The sequence below is a fragment of the Salmo trutta genome, chromosome 28, assembly GCF_901001165.1.
Source record: "Salmo trutta chromosome 28, fSalTru1.1, whole genome shotgun sequence".
NCBI classification, from domain to species: Eukaryota; Metazoa; Chordata; class Actinopteri; order Salmoniformes; family Salmonidae; genus Salmo; species Salmo trutta.
Genome location: NC_042984.1, coordinates 37,263,852 through 37,279,415, shown reverse-complemented (window position 1 = coordinate 37,279,415; position 15,564 = coordinate 37,263,852). Strand labels below are relative to the sequence as shown.

The 15,564-nt window shown below is 44.8% G+C and overlaps 1 protein-coding gene and 1 long non-coding RNA gene across 4 annotated transcripts in view; one reads left to right on the top strand and one right to left on the bottom strand.

The window, feature by feature from the left end:
* LOC115166152 (cadherin-like protein 26) overlaps positions 1–15,564 on the bottom strand; it is a 106,254-nt gene that overhangs the window by 35,050 nt on the left and 55,640 nt on the right. The window contains exon 1 of one of the 3 annotated variants that reach the window (XM_029719891.1): positions 12,135–12,370. The exons of 1 other annotated variant lie outside the window; for it this stretch is intronic. In XM_029719891.1, coding sequence (XP_029575751.1) covers positions 12,135–12,164 — 30 coding nt within the window. In that variant the 5' untranslated portion in view covers positions 12,165–12,370. Of the gene's footprint in view, positions 1–12,134; positions 12,371–15,564 lie in introns of those variants that run through there. One more of the 3 variants, XM_029719893.1, reaches the window with a different exon arrangement.
* LOC115166153 (uncharacterized) lies at positions 7,258–7,730 on the top strand. The gene is made up of 2 exons (XR_003870280.1): positions 7,258–7,466; positions 7,564–7,730. It is a non-coding gene; the product is annotated as an uncharacterized LOC115166153 (long non-coding RNA).

Here is a 15,564-nt window from a genome sequence, read left to right as displayed (position 1 = left end):
AATTGTCAGCGCCTAAGGATTTCTTAGTGTCAATGGCACACAGGGCAGCTAGAACCTCTGCTTCGGTTATTTTCTGGAAACTAAAAACAGGGTTACCATTTTTCAGAGTAACGGTTGAAAAGCAAGACGAAAAATCAACTAACTGGTCAGTGCCACAATGGCCACTTTTCCTTTCAAATAAAAAACCAGCAGAGATGAAATGCTTATTAAAAGCATCACAAATATCATTTTTTTTCACTTAGGATACAGGAATCTGAGGTAATTTGCTTAGGAAGAGAAACAGCAGAATTCCCCCGTTTCAGTGAATTAATGGTTTTCCAGAATTTTGCAGGATCCCCTGCAGAATCTGTCATAGCATTAAGGAAGTAATTTGATTTTGCCTTTTTGACAGCTGCAGTACATTTATTTCTCAATTGCCTAAAAAACAGCCAATCAGCTGTAGTACCTGTTTTCCTCGCCAAGGCCCAGGCCCGATTCTTTTGCAGGAAAAGACCTGACAATTTAGGAGAGAACCAAGAACTGGTTTGGTTTCTTACTCTGTGATTCTTAAGCGGGGCATGTTTATCAGACATAGAGGTAACAATAGAAGAGAAAAAAGCAAGGGCTAAAACCGGGTCCAGAAAGCAGCAAGTGGATAAAAACTCAGAGTGATATAAGTCAAGGGTAAAAGCTTGCTGTGAGAAATGTTTATAATTTCTCTTAGAGATTATACAGGGATCAGAGTGTTTCAGCTTGGTATCTCTAATACAAGCAATAGGGCAGTGGTCACTGATAACATTTGCAAAAACCACACTGGCTGTGTAGTTATGGGGGGTATTTGTTAGAATAATGTCTAGTAGAGTAGATTTTACTGGGTTCTTAAAGTTGGGACGGGTTGGTTTAGTTATCAGCTGAGTTAGATTTAGCTCAGTACAAATGTCTTTTAATTTATCGGATACTGGTGAAAGCCAATCCAGGTTAAAATCTCCCAAAATCAGTAATTCAGAGTTTGCATAATTAGACAGTATATCAGATAATTTGCATAGAATACAAGGAGGAGCTGAGGGGGGGGGGGGGGGGGCGATATACCCCTCCTAGAGTTAAACGAGCATTATTACCAAGTACCAAATTTAAAACTAGACATTCATATTGCTTTGGGACAGAGGTTGATATGGACACAGAAACATTTAGGCAGCATTTTACATAAATCGCGATACCACCACCTCTACCAACTCTATCAGCTCTATAAATATTGTACCCAATCAACTGAACATCTGAATCAGGCACAGAATCACACAGCCATGATTCAGATACAACCAATACGTCAACATTTGATTGTGAGACCAAAATTTCAATAAAGTCCAACTTTTGTATCAGGCTTCTAGCATTCAAATGAATTATTCCAATGCCATTGCTACAGGAATTCATATCAGATGGAGTATCCAAGGTAGCACCTGAAGCTGCACTGGATGAGCAATAAACCATTTTCGAGCTATTGACAGAGCTCAATTTTATGGGGACAAGATTACTACTAACAATACCTCTCTGCATGTGAGTAGTATTCGCAATACGGTGATTGGACAATAATCTAGGAATTGCAGAAAGGTTGTTAACTGTAGTTTGTTCCATATTTGCAATTGAGGGACTAATTAATGAAACTGGGAGAGGAGCATTGAACGTAGTCTGATAGGGGAGCGTACAATCCCAAAAGTCAACCCCCGAATATACACAACGTCAGGTATCAAAGGCTCTACATGAGGCAAGAGTAAGAGACATGTTGGTGGAGAGGATGCTGGAGCCATACCTGTTAAGATGTAAATTGTCCCGAAGAAATAGACCTGGTCGGTCTGTAAAAGCTGCAAAGTTATCCACAAATGGAATTCCCATCGTGCAGCAGTATCCCTTAAGCCAGGTGTGTAATTGGCGTATACAACTAAAAACCATATCCGTGTAGCGTGGGGATGGAAATGGACAACAACGCACTGCTTCCCAGATTCCAGCAGCGTATTTATCAATGTTTTAAAATCGTCTCTCAATTTCTCTGACTGCTGGAGTTTAATGTCATTAGACTCAACATGGACAATGACAGTTGAAGCGGCGGAGTGCTTGCTAATAAGTAGCGGTAGCATGGAATTTAGGTCAGGGATCCTAGCGCCAGGGTAGCAGAAGGTCTCAGCTTTCCGGATGGAAACGTTTCGGACCATGGATGAACCCACCACGAGAACGGAAGGACTACAGATGGGTTTACTGGGTAAATGACAGGGCCTCTCCCGGGTGATCTGCCTCCTAGCAGGTTGAGGGGGGCTAGCAGCTGAGTCTGACGACCTAGCGGCGGGCAAGGAGCGCAGATGAGTATGCTTGGGCACTTCCACCTGAGAGTGAGACGGCAGCAGTAGAGATGTAGCGGAGGGACCCTGTACAGTATCATTGGAATGCACTTCCAGGTCTTCCAGGACCTCGAATCTTCTCCCCAATTGTAGCATCTCCGAAACATTTGATGGATTCCGTTTCCTGGAGTGCTTTACTCCCCGGACAGCAATCCAGGCATCCTGAGGCGGAGCAGAAGGGGTGGAACAGACCAGGCCCTTCGGTTTAGCTCCTAGCCTGGGCCATGGCTCGTTTAAGGGAACCAAATGGAGTTTCTCCTTTACAGGGTCCCCAAAAGTTGAGGTGCCGAGCCAGGGGCAGGTGACGTCGTCGATTTTGGAAGTGGTTTGTGCAACCATGGAGTCCAGGAGTTCTTCGTCCTCCTTGATCTGGCGCAAGACAGATACTCTCCCCTCCAGCTCAGCGACTCTCTGGCTCAGATACTGGCAGGTGGTACATCCAGGGGTGAGCGAAGCCATGAGAGACAGGTGGTTTTGGGCCCGGAGGCTAGCAGTTAGCAGTTTGTTTTTAGCCTAAAGCCAGCTTTAAAATAAATCCTCAAATAACATTATAACAATGGAAGTGTAGCAAAATAAAAAGGCTAGAGCTGCCGCTTTCAATTGTTCTCTGCTTCCAATTCTTAGAATAGCCTAATTGACTTTCCAGGGAAAAACTAAAAATATACGGTAATGAAAAAGTAAAAACCGTGAGGTAGTCAGGTAGCAAAGTAAGATCGGCAACAAAACGCACAGCAGCACGTAAACAAGTCTGCAAGTTGCACGTAAACAAGTCATTCATGTCTGCAACATGAATGTCTGAATGTAGGGTCGTGCATCGAAATGTAAGTTGCAGGGGGGTTTTACATGCTGTGTAATAATAGGCCGAAACCTGAGAAGATTCCATACAGGAAGGGCCCTGTCTGAAAATGTGTTGTCCTTCAGTTGCATCTCTATCGAAAATACAGCATCTCTGCTGTAACGTGACATTTTCTAAGGCTTCCATTGGCTCTCAGAAGGTGCCAGAAAGTGTAATAGGGTGTCTGCAGTCTCTGGGCGAAGTACAGCAGCTCTGTTTGTGAGTGGTCAGCCTGGGAACAGTGAGACTGAGAAGCGCGTTCATGAGAATTCTCAATTTTTTTCTTTCAGCCTTTGAATGAATACAACGTCGATCGGAATATTATCGCTATTTTACGAGAAAAATAGCATAAACATTTATTTTAAACAGCGTTTGACATGCTTCGAAGTACGGTAATGGAATATTTTGAAATCTTTTGTCACGAAATGCGCTCGTGCGTCACCCTTCGGATAGTGTCCTGAACGCACGAACAAAACGGAGGTATTTGAATATAACTATGTATTATTTGGAACCAAAACAACATTTGTTGTTGAAGTAGAAGTCCTGGGAGTGCATTCTGACGAAGAACAGCAAAGGTAATCCAATTTTTCTTATAGTAAATCTGAGTTTGGTGAGGACCAAACTTGGTGGGTGTCAAATTAGCTAGCCGTGATGGCCGGGCTATGTATTCAGAATATTGCAAAATGTGCTTTCGCCGAAAAGCTATTTTAAAATCTGACACCGCGATTGCATAAAGGAGTTCTGTATCTATAATTCTTTAAATAATTGTTATGTATTTTGTGAACGTTAATCGTGAGTAATTTAGTAAATTCACCGGAAGTTTGCGGTGGGTATGCTAGTTCTGAACATCACATGCTAATGTAAAAGCAGTTTTTTGATATAAATATGAACTTGATTGAACAAAACATGCATGTATTGTATAACATAATGTCCTAGGAGTGTCATCTGATGAAGATCATCAAAGGTTAGTGCTGCATTTAGCTGTGGTTTTGGTTTTTGTGACATATATGCTTGCTTTGAAAATGGGTGTGTGATTATTTTTAGCAGGGTACTCTCCTGACATAGTCTAATGTTTTGCTTTCGCTGTAAAGCCTTTTAGAAATCGGACAATGTGGTTAGATTAACGAGAGTCTTGTCTTTAAAATGGTGTAAAATAGTCATATGTTTGAGAAATTGAAGTTATAGCATTTTTGAGATATTTGTATTTCGCGCCACGCGATTCAACTGGCTGTTGACTAGGTGGGACGCGAGCGTCCCACCTAGCCCAGGGAAGTTAAGAACCGTTACCCGCTGCCACTCAAACAGCACCCTGGCTTCCCCCCTGTCAGCACTCACCTCGCCCAAGGTTCCGTTCACGTGGTCCCCAGCTACTAACCGGGCGTTCCGGGATCTCAAACATCGCTTCACCACAGCTCCCATCCTGGTTCATACAGACCCATCTTGGTGGAGGCCGATGCTTTCGGACGTCGAAGTGGGGGCTGCCCTCGACCTCAAGATCCCTCTTCTCCCATCGTCTCAACACCATGGAAAGAAACTACGATGTGGGAATCAGGAGCTTCTCACGGTGAAGATGGCGTTGGAGGAATGGAGGCACTGGCTGGAGGGGGTGGAACATCCGTTCATCATGTGGACTGACCACAAGAACCTGGAGTATCTCCGCACCGACCAAGAGCCTCAACTCCAGGCAAGCCAGATGAGCCCTGCTGTCACACGGTTAAACTTTTCCCTCTCATACCGCCCAGGTTCCAAGAATGTCAAGCCGGATGCCCTGTTCCACCACTACAGCCCCAGGACTACTACCTCGGAACCCGAGACCATCCTTCCCACCTCATGCCTGGCGACGACACTCACCTGGGGAATAGGGAAGCAGGTCCGTGAGGCACAGCGTTCCCAGCAAAAAAACAGATGTCGGTTCCTGACACCGTCCACTCCGTGGTCCTGGAGTGGACCCACTCCTCCAGGCTGGTCTGTCACCCGGGCGCCCGTCGGGCCTGGACCCTGGCTTACCATGATCCCGGACGTGTCCGCATTCGTCGCCACTTGCACAGTTTGTGCACAGAACAAGACTCCTCGGCAAGCTCCGGCTGGTCTCCTCCAACCTCTGTATGTCCCCTACCTCTGCCAAGGAGACGGCCCAGGTCATGGTGCAGCACGTCTTCCGGACCCATGGACTGCCCCTGGACATGGTCTCTGACCGGGGTCCTCAGTTCTCATACCAGTTCTGGAAGGAGTTATGCACCCTCATTGGGTCGTCGGCCAGCCTATCCTACGGGTTCCACCAGCAGTTCAACGGCCAGCCGGAGTGAGCCAACCAGGACCTGGAAACCACCCTGTGCTGCCTGGTCTCCGCCAACCCCACCACCTGGAGCCATCAGCTGGTCTGGGTGGAACACGCCCGCAACTCCCTTTCCTGCTCTACCACGTGCCTATCACCGTTCGAGTGTTCCCTGGGGTATCAGCCCACACTCTTCCCTGAGCAGGAAGAGGTCGGCATACCTTCTGCCCAGATGTTTGTCCGCCGCTGTTGTCGTACCTGGAGGAGAGCCTGGTCGGTCTTCCTCAAGACCACCTCCAGGTATTGACGACAAGTGGATCGCCGGTATCATCAAGGCTCCCCGGTATCGTTACGGGCAGAAGGTATGGCTATCCACCCGGGATCTGCCCCTCCTGGTGGAATCCCGCAAGCTCTCCCCCTGGTTTATTGGCCCATTTCCCCTCTCTAGAATTATTAGTCCCTCTGCTGTTCATCTTCTGTTGCCCCGTACCCTTCGTATATATACCCCACCTTTCATGTATCCCGTATTAAGCCCGTGTCTCACAGTCCTTTGTCTTCCATTTCCAGGTCCACCCCTCCTCCACGTGTCATCGATGGCCATCCGGCATACACGGTGAGACGTGTCCTGAGGGTTCGACCACAGGGCAGGGTTTTTCAGTACCTGGTTGACTGGGAGGGTTATGGCCCGGAGGAGAGGTGCTGGGTCTGCTAGGTACATCCTGGACCCAGCCCTCATCGCCGACTTCTGCCGGAACCCCGGTCAACCAGGAATGCGCCCAGTTAGGATGCCAGGTGGCACCCCTAGAGGGGAAGGGGGGGTACTGTTACGCCCTGATCTGTTTCACCGGTCTTTGTGCTTGTGTCCACACCCTCCAGGTGTCGCCCATCTTCCCCATTATCCCCTGTGTACTTAAACCTGTGTTTTCTGTTTGTCTGTTGCCTGTTCATCTTGTTTGTCAAGCTTACCAGTGTTTTGTCCTGTCAGCTCCTGTCTTTTCCCAGCCTCTCTTTTTCTCGCCCCCCTGGTTTTTTACCCTTATCCGTCCTGAACCTGAACCCGCCCACCTATGCACTCTGCCTGCCCCTGACCCTGAGCCTGCCTGCCGTCCGGTACCTCTGCCCCTATCTGGAATTCTGACCTTTGCCTGACCTGGCCCTGAGCCTGCCTGCCGCCCTGTACCTTTGCCTCTGTTTGTTGCAAAAAACATAGTTACTTCAACATGGTCTGCACTTGCGTCTTACATGGATACTTGATAGATGCTCCAGATACTAAACTAGTCTAAAGAAGGCCAGTTTTATTGATTCTTTAATCAGAACAACAGTTTTCAGCTGTGCTAGCATAATTGCAAAAGGGTTTTCTAATGATCAATTAGCCTTTTAAAAATATAAACTTGGATTAGCTGACACAACGTGTCATTGGAACACAGGAGTGATGGTTGCTGATAATGGGCCTCTGTACACCTATGTAGATATTCCATAAAAAATCTGCCGTTTCCACTTACAAAAGTCATTTACAATATTATCAATGTCTACACTGTATTTCTGTTCAATTTGATGTTATTTTAATGGACCAAAATATGTGATTTTCGTTCAAAAACAAGGACATTTCTAAGTGACCCCAAACTTTTGAATGGTAGTGTGTACAGTGAGGGAAAAAAAGTATTTGATCCCCTGCTGATTTTGTACATTTGCCCACTGACAAAGAAATGATCAGTCTATAATTTTAATGGTAGGTTTATTTGAACAGTGAGAGTGTCAGGAATCCCGCTTCCTGAGTCTGTTTCTGCCTGAGATGACTGTTTTTGTTTAAGTGTTGTCTAAGGTTCCTGAACGCACCCTGTCTGGTTGCCAGGCAACGAGGTTAGGCGGGAGATCTATTTATTTCCCGCATCTGCATCTCATCAACCTTCTGCACACCTGGTCCTGATCTTCACCTCTTCTTAAACCCTGAGCTGACATCCATTCCCTGCCGGATCGTTAGCAACGAACAGTATGTTGTGCCAGCGTATCAGCCTCATGTTTCCTGAGATTGTTTTGTTGTTTTGTGCTTGTTACTGGTTACTCACTCCCGTTTACTCTGTCTACAGTCATTCTCCCGGAACATTCAACTCCCTTGCCTGGCCGTCGGTGGATACAGTGACTTCATTGGATCAACCCGTTTACGCTCATCAACTCACCTCCGCTGCCGCTCCGTCTCCTGGATCACTCAAATTACACACATCAAGACTACCAATAAATACTCACCTTCATTTTACTCACCTTGTCCTGGTCTGCTTCTGGGTTCTGTCTTAGAGAATCGTGAAAGAGAGACAGAATAACAACAACAAAAATACAGAAAAACGCATCTCAAAAATGTTATAAATTGATTTGCATTTTAATGAGGGAAATAAGTATTTGACCCCCTCTCAATCAGAAAGATTTCTGGCTCCCATGTGTCTTTTATACAGGTAACGAGCTGAGATTAGGAGCACACTCTTAAAGGGAGTGCTCCTAATCTCAGATTGTTACCTGTATAAAAGACACCTGTCCACAGAAGCAATCAATCAATCAGATTCCAAACTCTCCACCATGGTCAAGACCAAAGAGCTCTCCAAGGATGTCAGTGACAAGATTGTAGACCTACACAAGGCTGGAATGGGCTACAAGACCATCGCCAAGCAGCTTGGTGAGAAGGTGACAGCAGTTGGTGCGATTATTCGCAAATGGAAGAAACACAAAAGAACTGTCAATCTCCCTCGGCCTGGGGCTCCATGCAAGATCTCACCTCGTGGAGTTGCAATGATCATGAGAACGGTGAGGAATCAGCCCAGAACTACACGGGAGGATCTTGTCAATGATCTCAAGGCAGCTGGGACCATAGTCACCAAGAAAACAATTGGTAACACACTACGCCGTGAAGGACTGAAATCCTGCAGCACCCGCAAGGTCCCCCTGCTCAAGAAAGCACATATACATGCCCGTCTGAAGTTTGCCATTGAACATCTGAATGATTCAGAGGACAACTGGGTGAAAGTGTTGTGGTCAGATGAGACCAAAATGCAGCTCTTTGGCATCAACTCAACTCGCTGTGTTTGGAGGAGGAGGAATGCTGCTTATGACCCCAAGAACACCATCCCCACCTTCAAACATGGAGGTGAAAACATTATGCTTTGGGGGTGTTTTTCTGCTAAGGGGTCAGGACAACTTCACCGCATCAAAGGGACGATGGACGGGGCCATGTACCATCAAATCTTGGGTGAGAACCTCCTTCCCTCAGCCAGGGCATTGAAAATGGGTTGTGGATGGGTAGCATGACAATGACCCAAAACACACGGCCAAGGCAACAAAGGAGTGGCTCAAGAAGAAGCACATTAAAGGTCCTGGAGTTCTCTAGCCAGTCTCCAGGCCTTAATCCCATAGAAAATCTGTGGAGTGAGCTGAAGGTTCGAGTTGCCAAACGTCAGCCTCGAAACCTTAATGACTTGGAGAAGATCTGCAAACAGGAGTGGGACAAAATCCCTCCTGAGATGTGTGCAAACCTGGTGGCCAACTACAAGAAACATCTGACCTCTGTGATTGCCAACAAGGGTTTTTCCACCAAGTACTAAGTCATGTTTTGCAGAGGGGTCAAATTCTTATTTCCCTCATTAAAATGCAAATCATTTTATAACATTTTTGACATGTGTTTTTCTGGATTTTTTTGTTGTTATTTTGTCTCTCACTGTTCAAATAAACCTACCATTAAAATTATAGACTGATAATTTCTTTGTCAGTGGGCAAACATACAAAATCAGCAGGGGATCAAATACTTTTTCCCCTCGCTGTATGTATATTTTATAGTTATAACCCTTAACTAGTACTGTTTACATGTGTGCATATCTTTTGTCTTATAGATCCACAACAATAAGATTCCAAGTCATTCGGATTACCACAATCATATAAACATCCTCAAATAGAAACAGCTGTGTCTGCGTGTGTGTGTGTGAGCATGTGGTGTTGACAAAGTGTTCAGTATGGGCCTCAACATCAAGTTCTAACCGGACAGCACTATAGTGGGCAGAACCAAACAAATCAGTTATAAGTATATAATGGGTCAGGTTATTCACAGCCGACCGCTCAGACGTACCAGCCAACCGTTTTTACGTGGTCCTTCTAGTCAGATTTAGTGACCAACTGTTTTTTACGTGGTCTGTAATTTCTCCGGATTTAGCCACCAACAGTTTTTTAATTAGTCAGAATGTTTTACTTTGCATTGTGGGAATGGTTTCGTAAGTAACTATTTCACTGTAAAGTCTACACCTGTTCTCGGCACATATAATCAATAGAATTTTATTTGATCATAAACCTGTGATATTGAAACAATCAGACAACAATGCCCAAATTGCAAGCCATGAAATGGTAATGAAACTACATACATTTTATATTTTACACTCTTGGAAAAAAGGGTTCCAAAAGGGTTCTTTGGCTGTCCCCGTAGAGTACCACAGTATGATTCATAATACCCATAAAACCTAGCAGTCAAACAGGAAAATGGTTCCAATCGTTTTTCCACCATTCATTTTTTCCCATAGGAGTTTTTAGAAACACTTCAAATAAGGGCTGTGTTTTCGTGTAGGCTTACCCTGGCGTGACGTTTTGATAACCGTGTAAATAGCTCTAGGACAAGGTGGCTTTTATCAATATATTCGCCTGTATTTACCCCCCAAAAATGAAATGCTAATTTGAGAAAAATGAATGGTGGAGTAGCGATTGGAACCTTTTTTCTTTGACCGCTAGGTTTTATGGGTATTATAATACCTCAACTTTGGGGCTCTATACGACAACCCTTTTTGGTTCCAGGTAGAACACTTTTAGGTTCCATGTAGAAACCTCTGTGAGATCTACCTGGAACCAAAAAGGGTTCTTTAAAGGGTTCTTCGATGAGGACAGCCAAAGAACCCATTTAGATTCCAGACAGTGTACCACAGCAAACAAAGAGCAACAAGGCACGAGACACCTTCACTTTGTTTACAGCACAGAAAATATGCCATGCAATGTTGCATTCCATACATATGTGTCATGGACACCAAACACTTCATATACATTTGTTATAGACGACAAATAAAAAAATATAAAAACTTGAAGACCCACTAAGGGATAGTCACCTTGGGTTGGTAAACTTGGTAAAGGGATGGTCAAATTGAAAATGTGCAGCACAAATGAACAACTTAAAGTATGTTTATTCAGAGTCAGGCTTTAGAACTCAATGGGGTGTGTGTTATGAGGATTTAAAGCAGCAATCAGCAGTAGAAAAAATAACAAAGCGTTCTCCCGCCCGTTTCGGTAAAAAGCTGAGGGATGGGACTGGAGAAATGTAACCACTCTCAAATTCATAGACAGAGCTACGGATGCAAGGACTCCATGATATAAAAATGTGACTTTTAACCATGTTTAGGTTGTTTACATTTACTTTGTTTGCAAACATTGGAGTAAAACAAGCTTATATTTTGAGTTCAGATGGGGTACAACATTTTTTAGTTGTCAATGGGTACATATCATTAATTTATTTAAGTCCAAAGCTGTTATGGTTGAACCCAAGGTGAGATTTATAACAATTGAGTTGGGATCATATTTACTGCAACCAATTGACACGTATAATACATAAAAATACATTTGTTAGAGATCACAAAAGAAAAAGAGCTTGAAGAACAATGATACCCGATAAATGATCCAATAGTTATAAGGAACGCTAATAATTATTGGATTATTATTGAATAAATTAGGCAGTTTTTTTTAATGCTTTTTTCTCCCAAATTTCGTGATATCCAATTGTGATCTTGTCTCATCACTGCAACTCCCCACCATGCTTGGGAGAAGCAAAGGTCAAGTCATGCGTCCTCCGAAACATGACCTGCCAAACCGCGCTTCTTAACACCCACCCACTTAACCCGGAAGCCAGCAGCACCAATGTGTCAGAGGAAACATTGTTCAACTGACGACCGAAGTCAGCCTGCAGGCGCCCGGCCCGCCACAAGAGCACGATGAACCAAGTAAAGCCCCCCACAGCCAAACCCTACCCTAACAACGCTGAGCCAATTGTGGGACTCCCGGTCACAGCCAGTTGTGACGCCATTTGGGATCAAACCCAGGTCTGTAGTGACGCCTCAAGCACTGTGACGCAGTGCCTTAGACCGCCGCGCCACCCGGGAGACACCCTTATATTCATTTTTTGACTTTAATAAAAAATATAGCCAGTGAGATGCCTCTGTGGGTCGGGGGCAATACTTAAGAAGACCAGAGTGGCTCAGCTCCAATCAGAAAAAGGGAGTGGCTTGTTTAGCTTTCTCTACCGTCTCTGACTGAACATCATTAAAACCCCTGGCAGCCATTTTGTGCTATTGTTTATAAGGTAGGCTAGATCGACTCATAACCTTTCAGTGTTCAGAGAGAAAAAAACTCAAAGAATTGCAGTGTCATACCTATATTATGACATGACATACTGCACCCACATGACACTTCCGTGATCTATATTTCAGTACAACATATAGTTTGAAAAATTATTTTAAAAAGTATGCACTCACATTCTCTAGATAAGAGCGTCTGCTAAATTACTAGAAGGTAAAATATATGTGTGTTTCCGTTTATGCAAATGAACCTATTGTGTCAAAGCTAATTCTGTAGAAGCTGGTTTTGTACTCACCTTCAGCAGAAGAAAGGACATCTTTACCATTTTGGACCGTTCCTCTTGATATCCTTTGGGTAAGTGTCAAGAACTCAAATGTGGGAGAGGTACTTGAGACATTTGGTACAGGCAGCATGTGAGGGACGGCCCACTATCCCTCCGGGCTCACTGAACATCTGACACAGTCGTTTTTTCCCCCTTTGTCCCAGATATGTGTCCTCACCAAGTATATGTGTGTGCGTGAGAAAGAGAGATTGTGTATGTGTGAGAGAGTGTGTGTGTGAGTGTAGGTGTTTACACTTTGTTTAGTATATACGTGTGTGCATGTGTGTTTGTGTGTGCATTCATGCGTTAGTGTGTGCGTGTATAGGTTTGCCACTAATAACCTGTTGCTGCTATGTGACACATCTCAGGTCCCCAGGGCTTTAGTGATGGTATAGTTTGTGAGGTCAGAGTAAGACCCTCTCTGCCGGTCTCAGGTTCTCATATTTTATTGATGCTCGTCCTACAGGACGAGATGACTCATCCTAGACACTACCCAGATTTCTAGGGTTATGTCTAAATCAGAAAGAATTTTATAGGCCTGCCGACAATACAGATGCTGTTGTTGGAATTTTGTATTGTATTCGAGGTTTAGATCAATAAAGTGTAGTAGGTTGAGTGTCCAGGTTTAATCAGAATTGCAGATGGCAGAGGGTTGGCGCAGTGCACATTATAAACACAATTCTAAGAAATATTATCCCAGCCTATCCCTCTCCTCACGCCCCAACCCTTTGCAACTCAAGTATTTCTCAGAAGGCAACCCAATAATCTGCTTTGTGTCCTGGGGGTGTGAGAAGGTGCCAGAATTTTCGACAACGTGCTCTATGCTCTAGGCATATCAAATCAAATCAAATCAAATCAAATTTATTTATATAGCCCTTCGTACATCAGCTGAAATCTCAAAGTGCTGTACAGAAACCCAGCCTAAAACCCCAAACAGCAAGCAATGCATGTGAAAGAAGCACGGTGGCTGGGAAAAACTCCCTAGGAAAAACTCCTGAGAAAGGCCAAAAACCTAGGAAGAAACCTAGAGAGGAACCAGGCTATGAGGGGTGGCCAGTCCTCTTCTGGCTGTGCCGGGTGGATATTATAACAGAACATAGTCAAGATGTTAAAATGTTCGTAAATGACCAGCATGGTCAAATAATAATAATCATAGTAATTGTCGAGGGTGCAACAAGCACGTCCGGTGAACAGGTCAGGGTTCCGTAGCCGCAGGCAGAACAGTTGAAACTGGAGCAGCAGCATGGCCAGGTGGACTGGGGACAGCAAGGAGTCATCATGCCAGGTAGTCCTAGGGCTCAGGTCCTCCGAGAGAAAGAAAGAAAGAAAGAGAATTAGAGAGAGCATATTTACATTCACACAGGACACCGGATAAGACAAGAGAATACTCCAGATGTAACAGACTGACCCTAGCCCCCCGACACATAAACTACTGCAGCATAAATACTGGAGGCTGAGACAGGAGGGATCAGAAGACACTGTGGCCCCATCCGATGATACCCCCGGACAGGGCCAAACAGGCCGGATATAACCCCACCCACTTTGCCAAAGCACAGCCCCCACACCACTAGAGGGATATCTACAACCACCAACTTACCGTCCGAAGACAAGGCCGAGTATAGCCCACAAAGATGTCCGCCACGGCACAACCCAAGGGGGGGGCGCCAACCCAGACAGGAAGACCACGTCAGTGGCTCAACCTACTCAAGTGACGCACCCCTCCCATGGACGGCATGGAAGAACACCAGTAAGTCAGTGACTCAGCCCCTGTAAAAGGGTTAGAGGCAGAGAATCCCAGTGGGAAGAGGGGAACCGACAAGGCAGAGACAGCAAGGGCGGTTCGTTGCTCCAGCCTTTCCGTTCACCTTCACACTCCTGGGCCAGACTATACTTAATCATAGGACCTACTGAAGAGATAAGTCTTCAGTAAAGACTTAAAGGTTGAGACTGAGTCTGCGTCTCTCACATGGGTAGGCAGACCATTCCATAAAAATGGAGCTCTATAGGAGAAAGCCCTACCTCCAGCCGTTTGCTTAGAAATTCTAGGGACAATTAGGAGGCCTGCGTCTTGTGACCGTAGCGTACGTGTAGGTATGTACGGCAGGACCAAATCGGAAAGATAGGTAGGAGCAAGCCCATGTAATGCTTTGTAGGTTAGCAGTAAAACCTTGAAATCAGCCCTTGCCTTAACAGGAAGCCAGTGTAGGGAAGCTAGCACTGGAGTAATATGATCAAATTTTTTGGTTCTAGTCAGGATTCTAGCAGCCGTATTTAGCACTAACTGAAGTTTGTTTAGTGCTTTATCCGGGTAGCCGGAAAGTAGAGCATTGCAGTAGTCGAGCCTAGAAGTAACAAAAGCATGGATTAATTTTTCTGCGTCATTTTTGGACAGAAAGTTTCTGATTTTTGCAATGTTACGTAGATGGAAAAAAGCTGTCCTTGAAGCAGTCTTGATATGTTCTTCAAAAGAGAGATCAGGGTCCAGAGTAACGCCGAGGTCCTTCACAGTTTTATTTGAGACGACTGTACAACCATCCAGATTAATTGTCAGATTCAACAGAAGATCTCTTTGTTTCTTGGGACCTAGGACAAGCATCTCTGTTTTGTCCGAGTTTAAAAGTAGAAAATTTGCAGCCATCCACTTCCTTATGTCTGAAACACAGGCTTCTAGCGAGAGCAATTTTGGGGCTTCACCATGTTTCATTGAAATGTACAGCTGTGTGTCGTCCGCATAGCAGTGAAATGTAACATTATGTTTTCGAATGACATCCCCAAGAGGTAAAATATATAGTGAAAACAATAGTGGTCCTAGAACGGAACCTTGAGGAACACCGAAATTTACAATTGATTTGTCAGAGGACGAACCATTCACAGAGACAAACTGATATCTTTCCGACAGATAAGATCTAAACCAGGCCAGAACTTGTCCATGTAGACCAATTTGGGTTTCCAATCTCTCCAAAAGAATGTGGTGATCGATGGTATCAAAAGCGGCACTAAGATCTAGGAGCATGAGGACAGATGCAGAGCCTCGGTCTGACGTCATTAAAAGGTCATTTACCACCTTCACAAGTGCAGTCTCAGTGCTATGATGGGGTCTAAAACCAGACTGAAGCGTTTCGTATACATTGTTTGTCTTCAGGAAGGCAGTGAGTTGCTGCGCAACAACTTTTTCAAAAATTTTTGAGAGGAATGGAAGATTCGATATAGGCCGATAGTTTTTTATAATTTCTGGGTCAAGATTCGGCTTTTTCAAGAGAGGCTTTATTACTGCCACTTTTAGTGAGCTTGGTACACATCCGGTGGATAGAGAGCCGTTTATTATGTTCAACATAGGAGGGCCAAGCACAGGAAGCAGCTCTTTCAGTAGTTTAGTTGGAATAGGGTCCAGTATGCAGCTTGA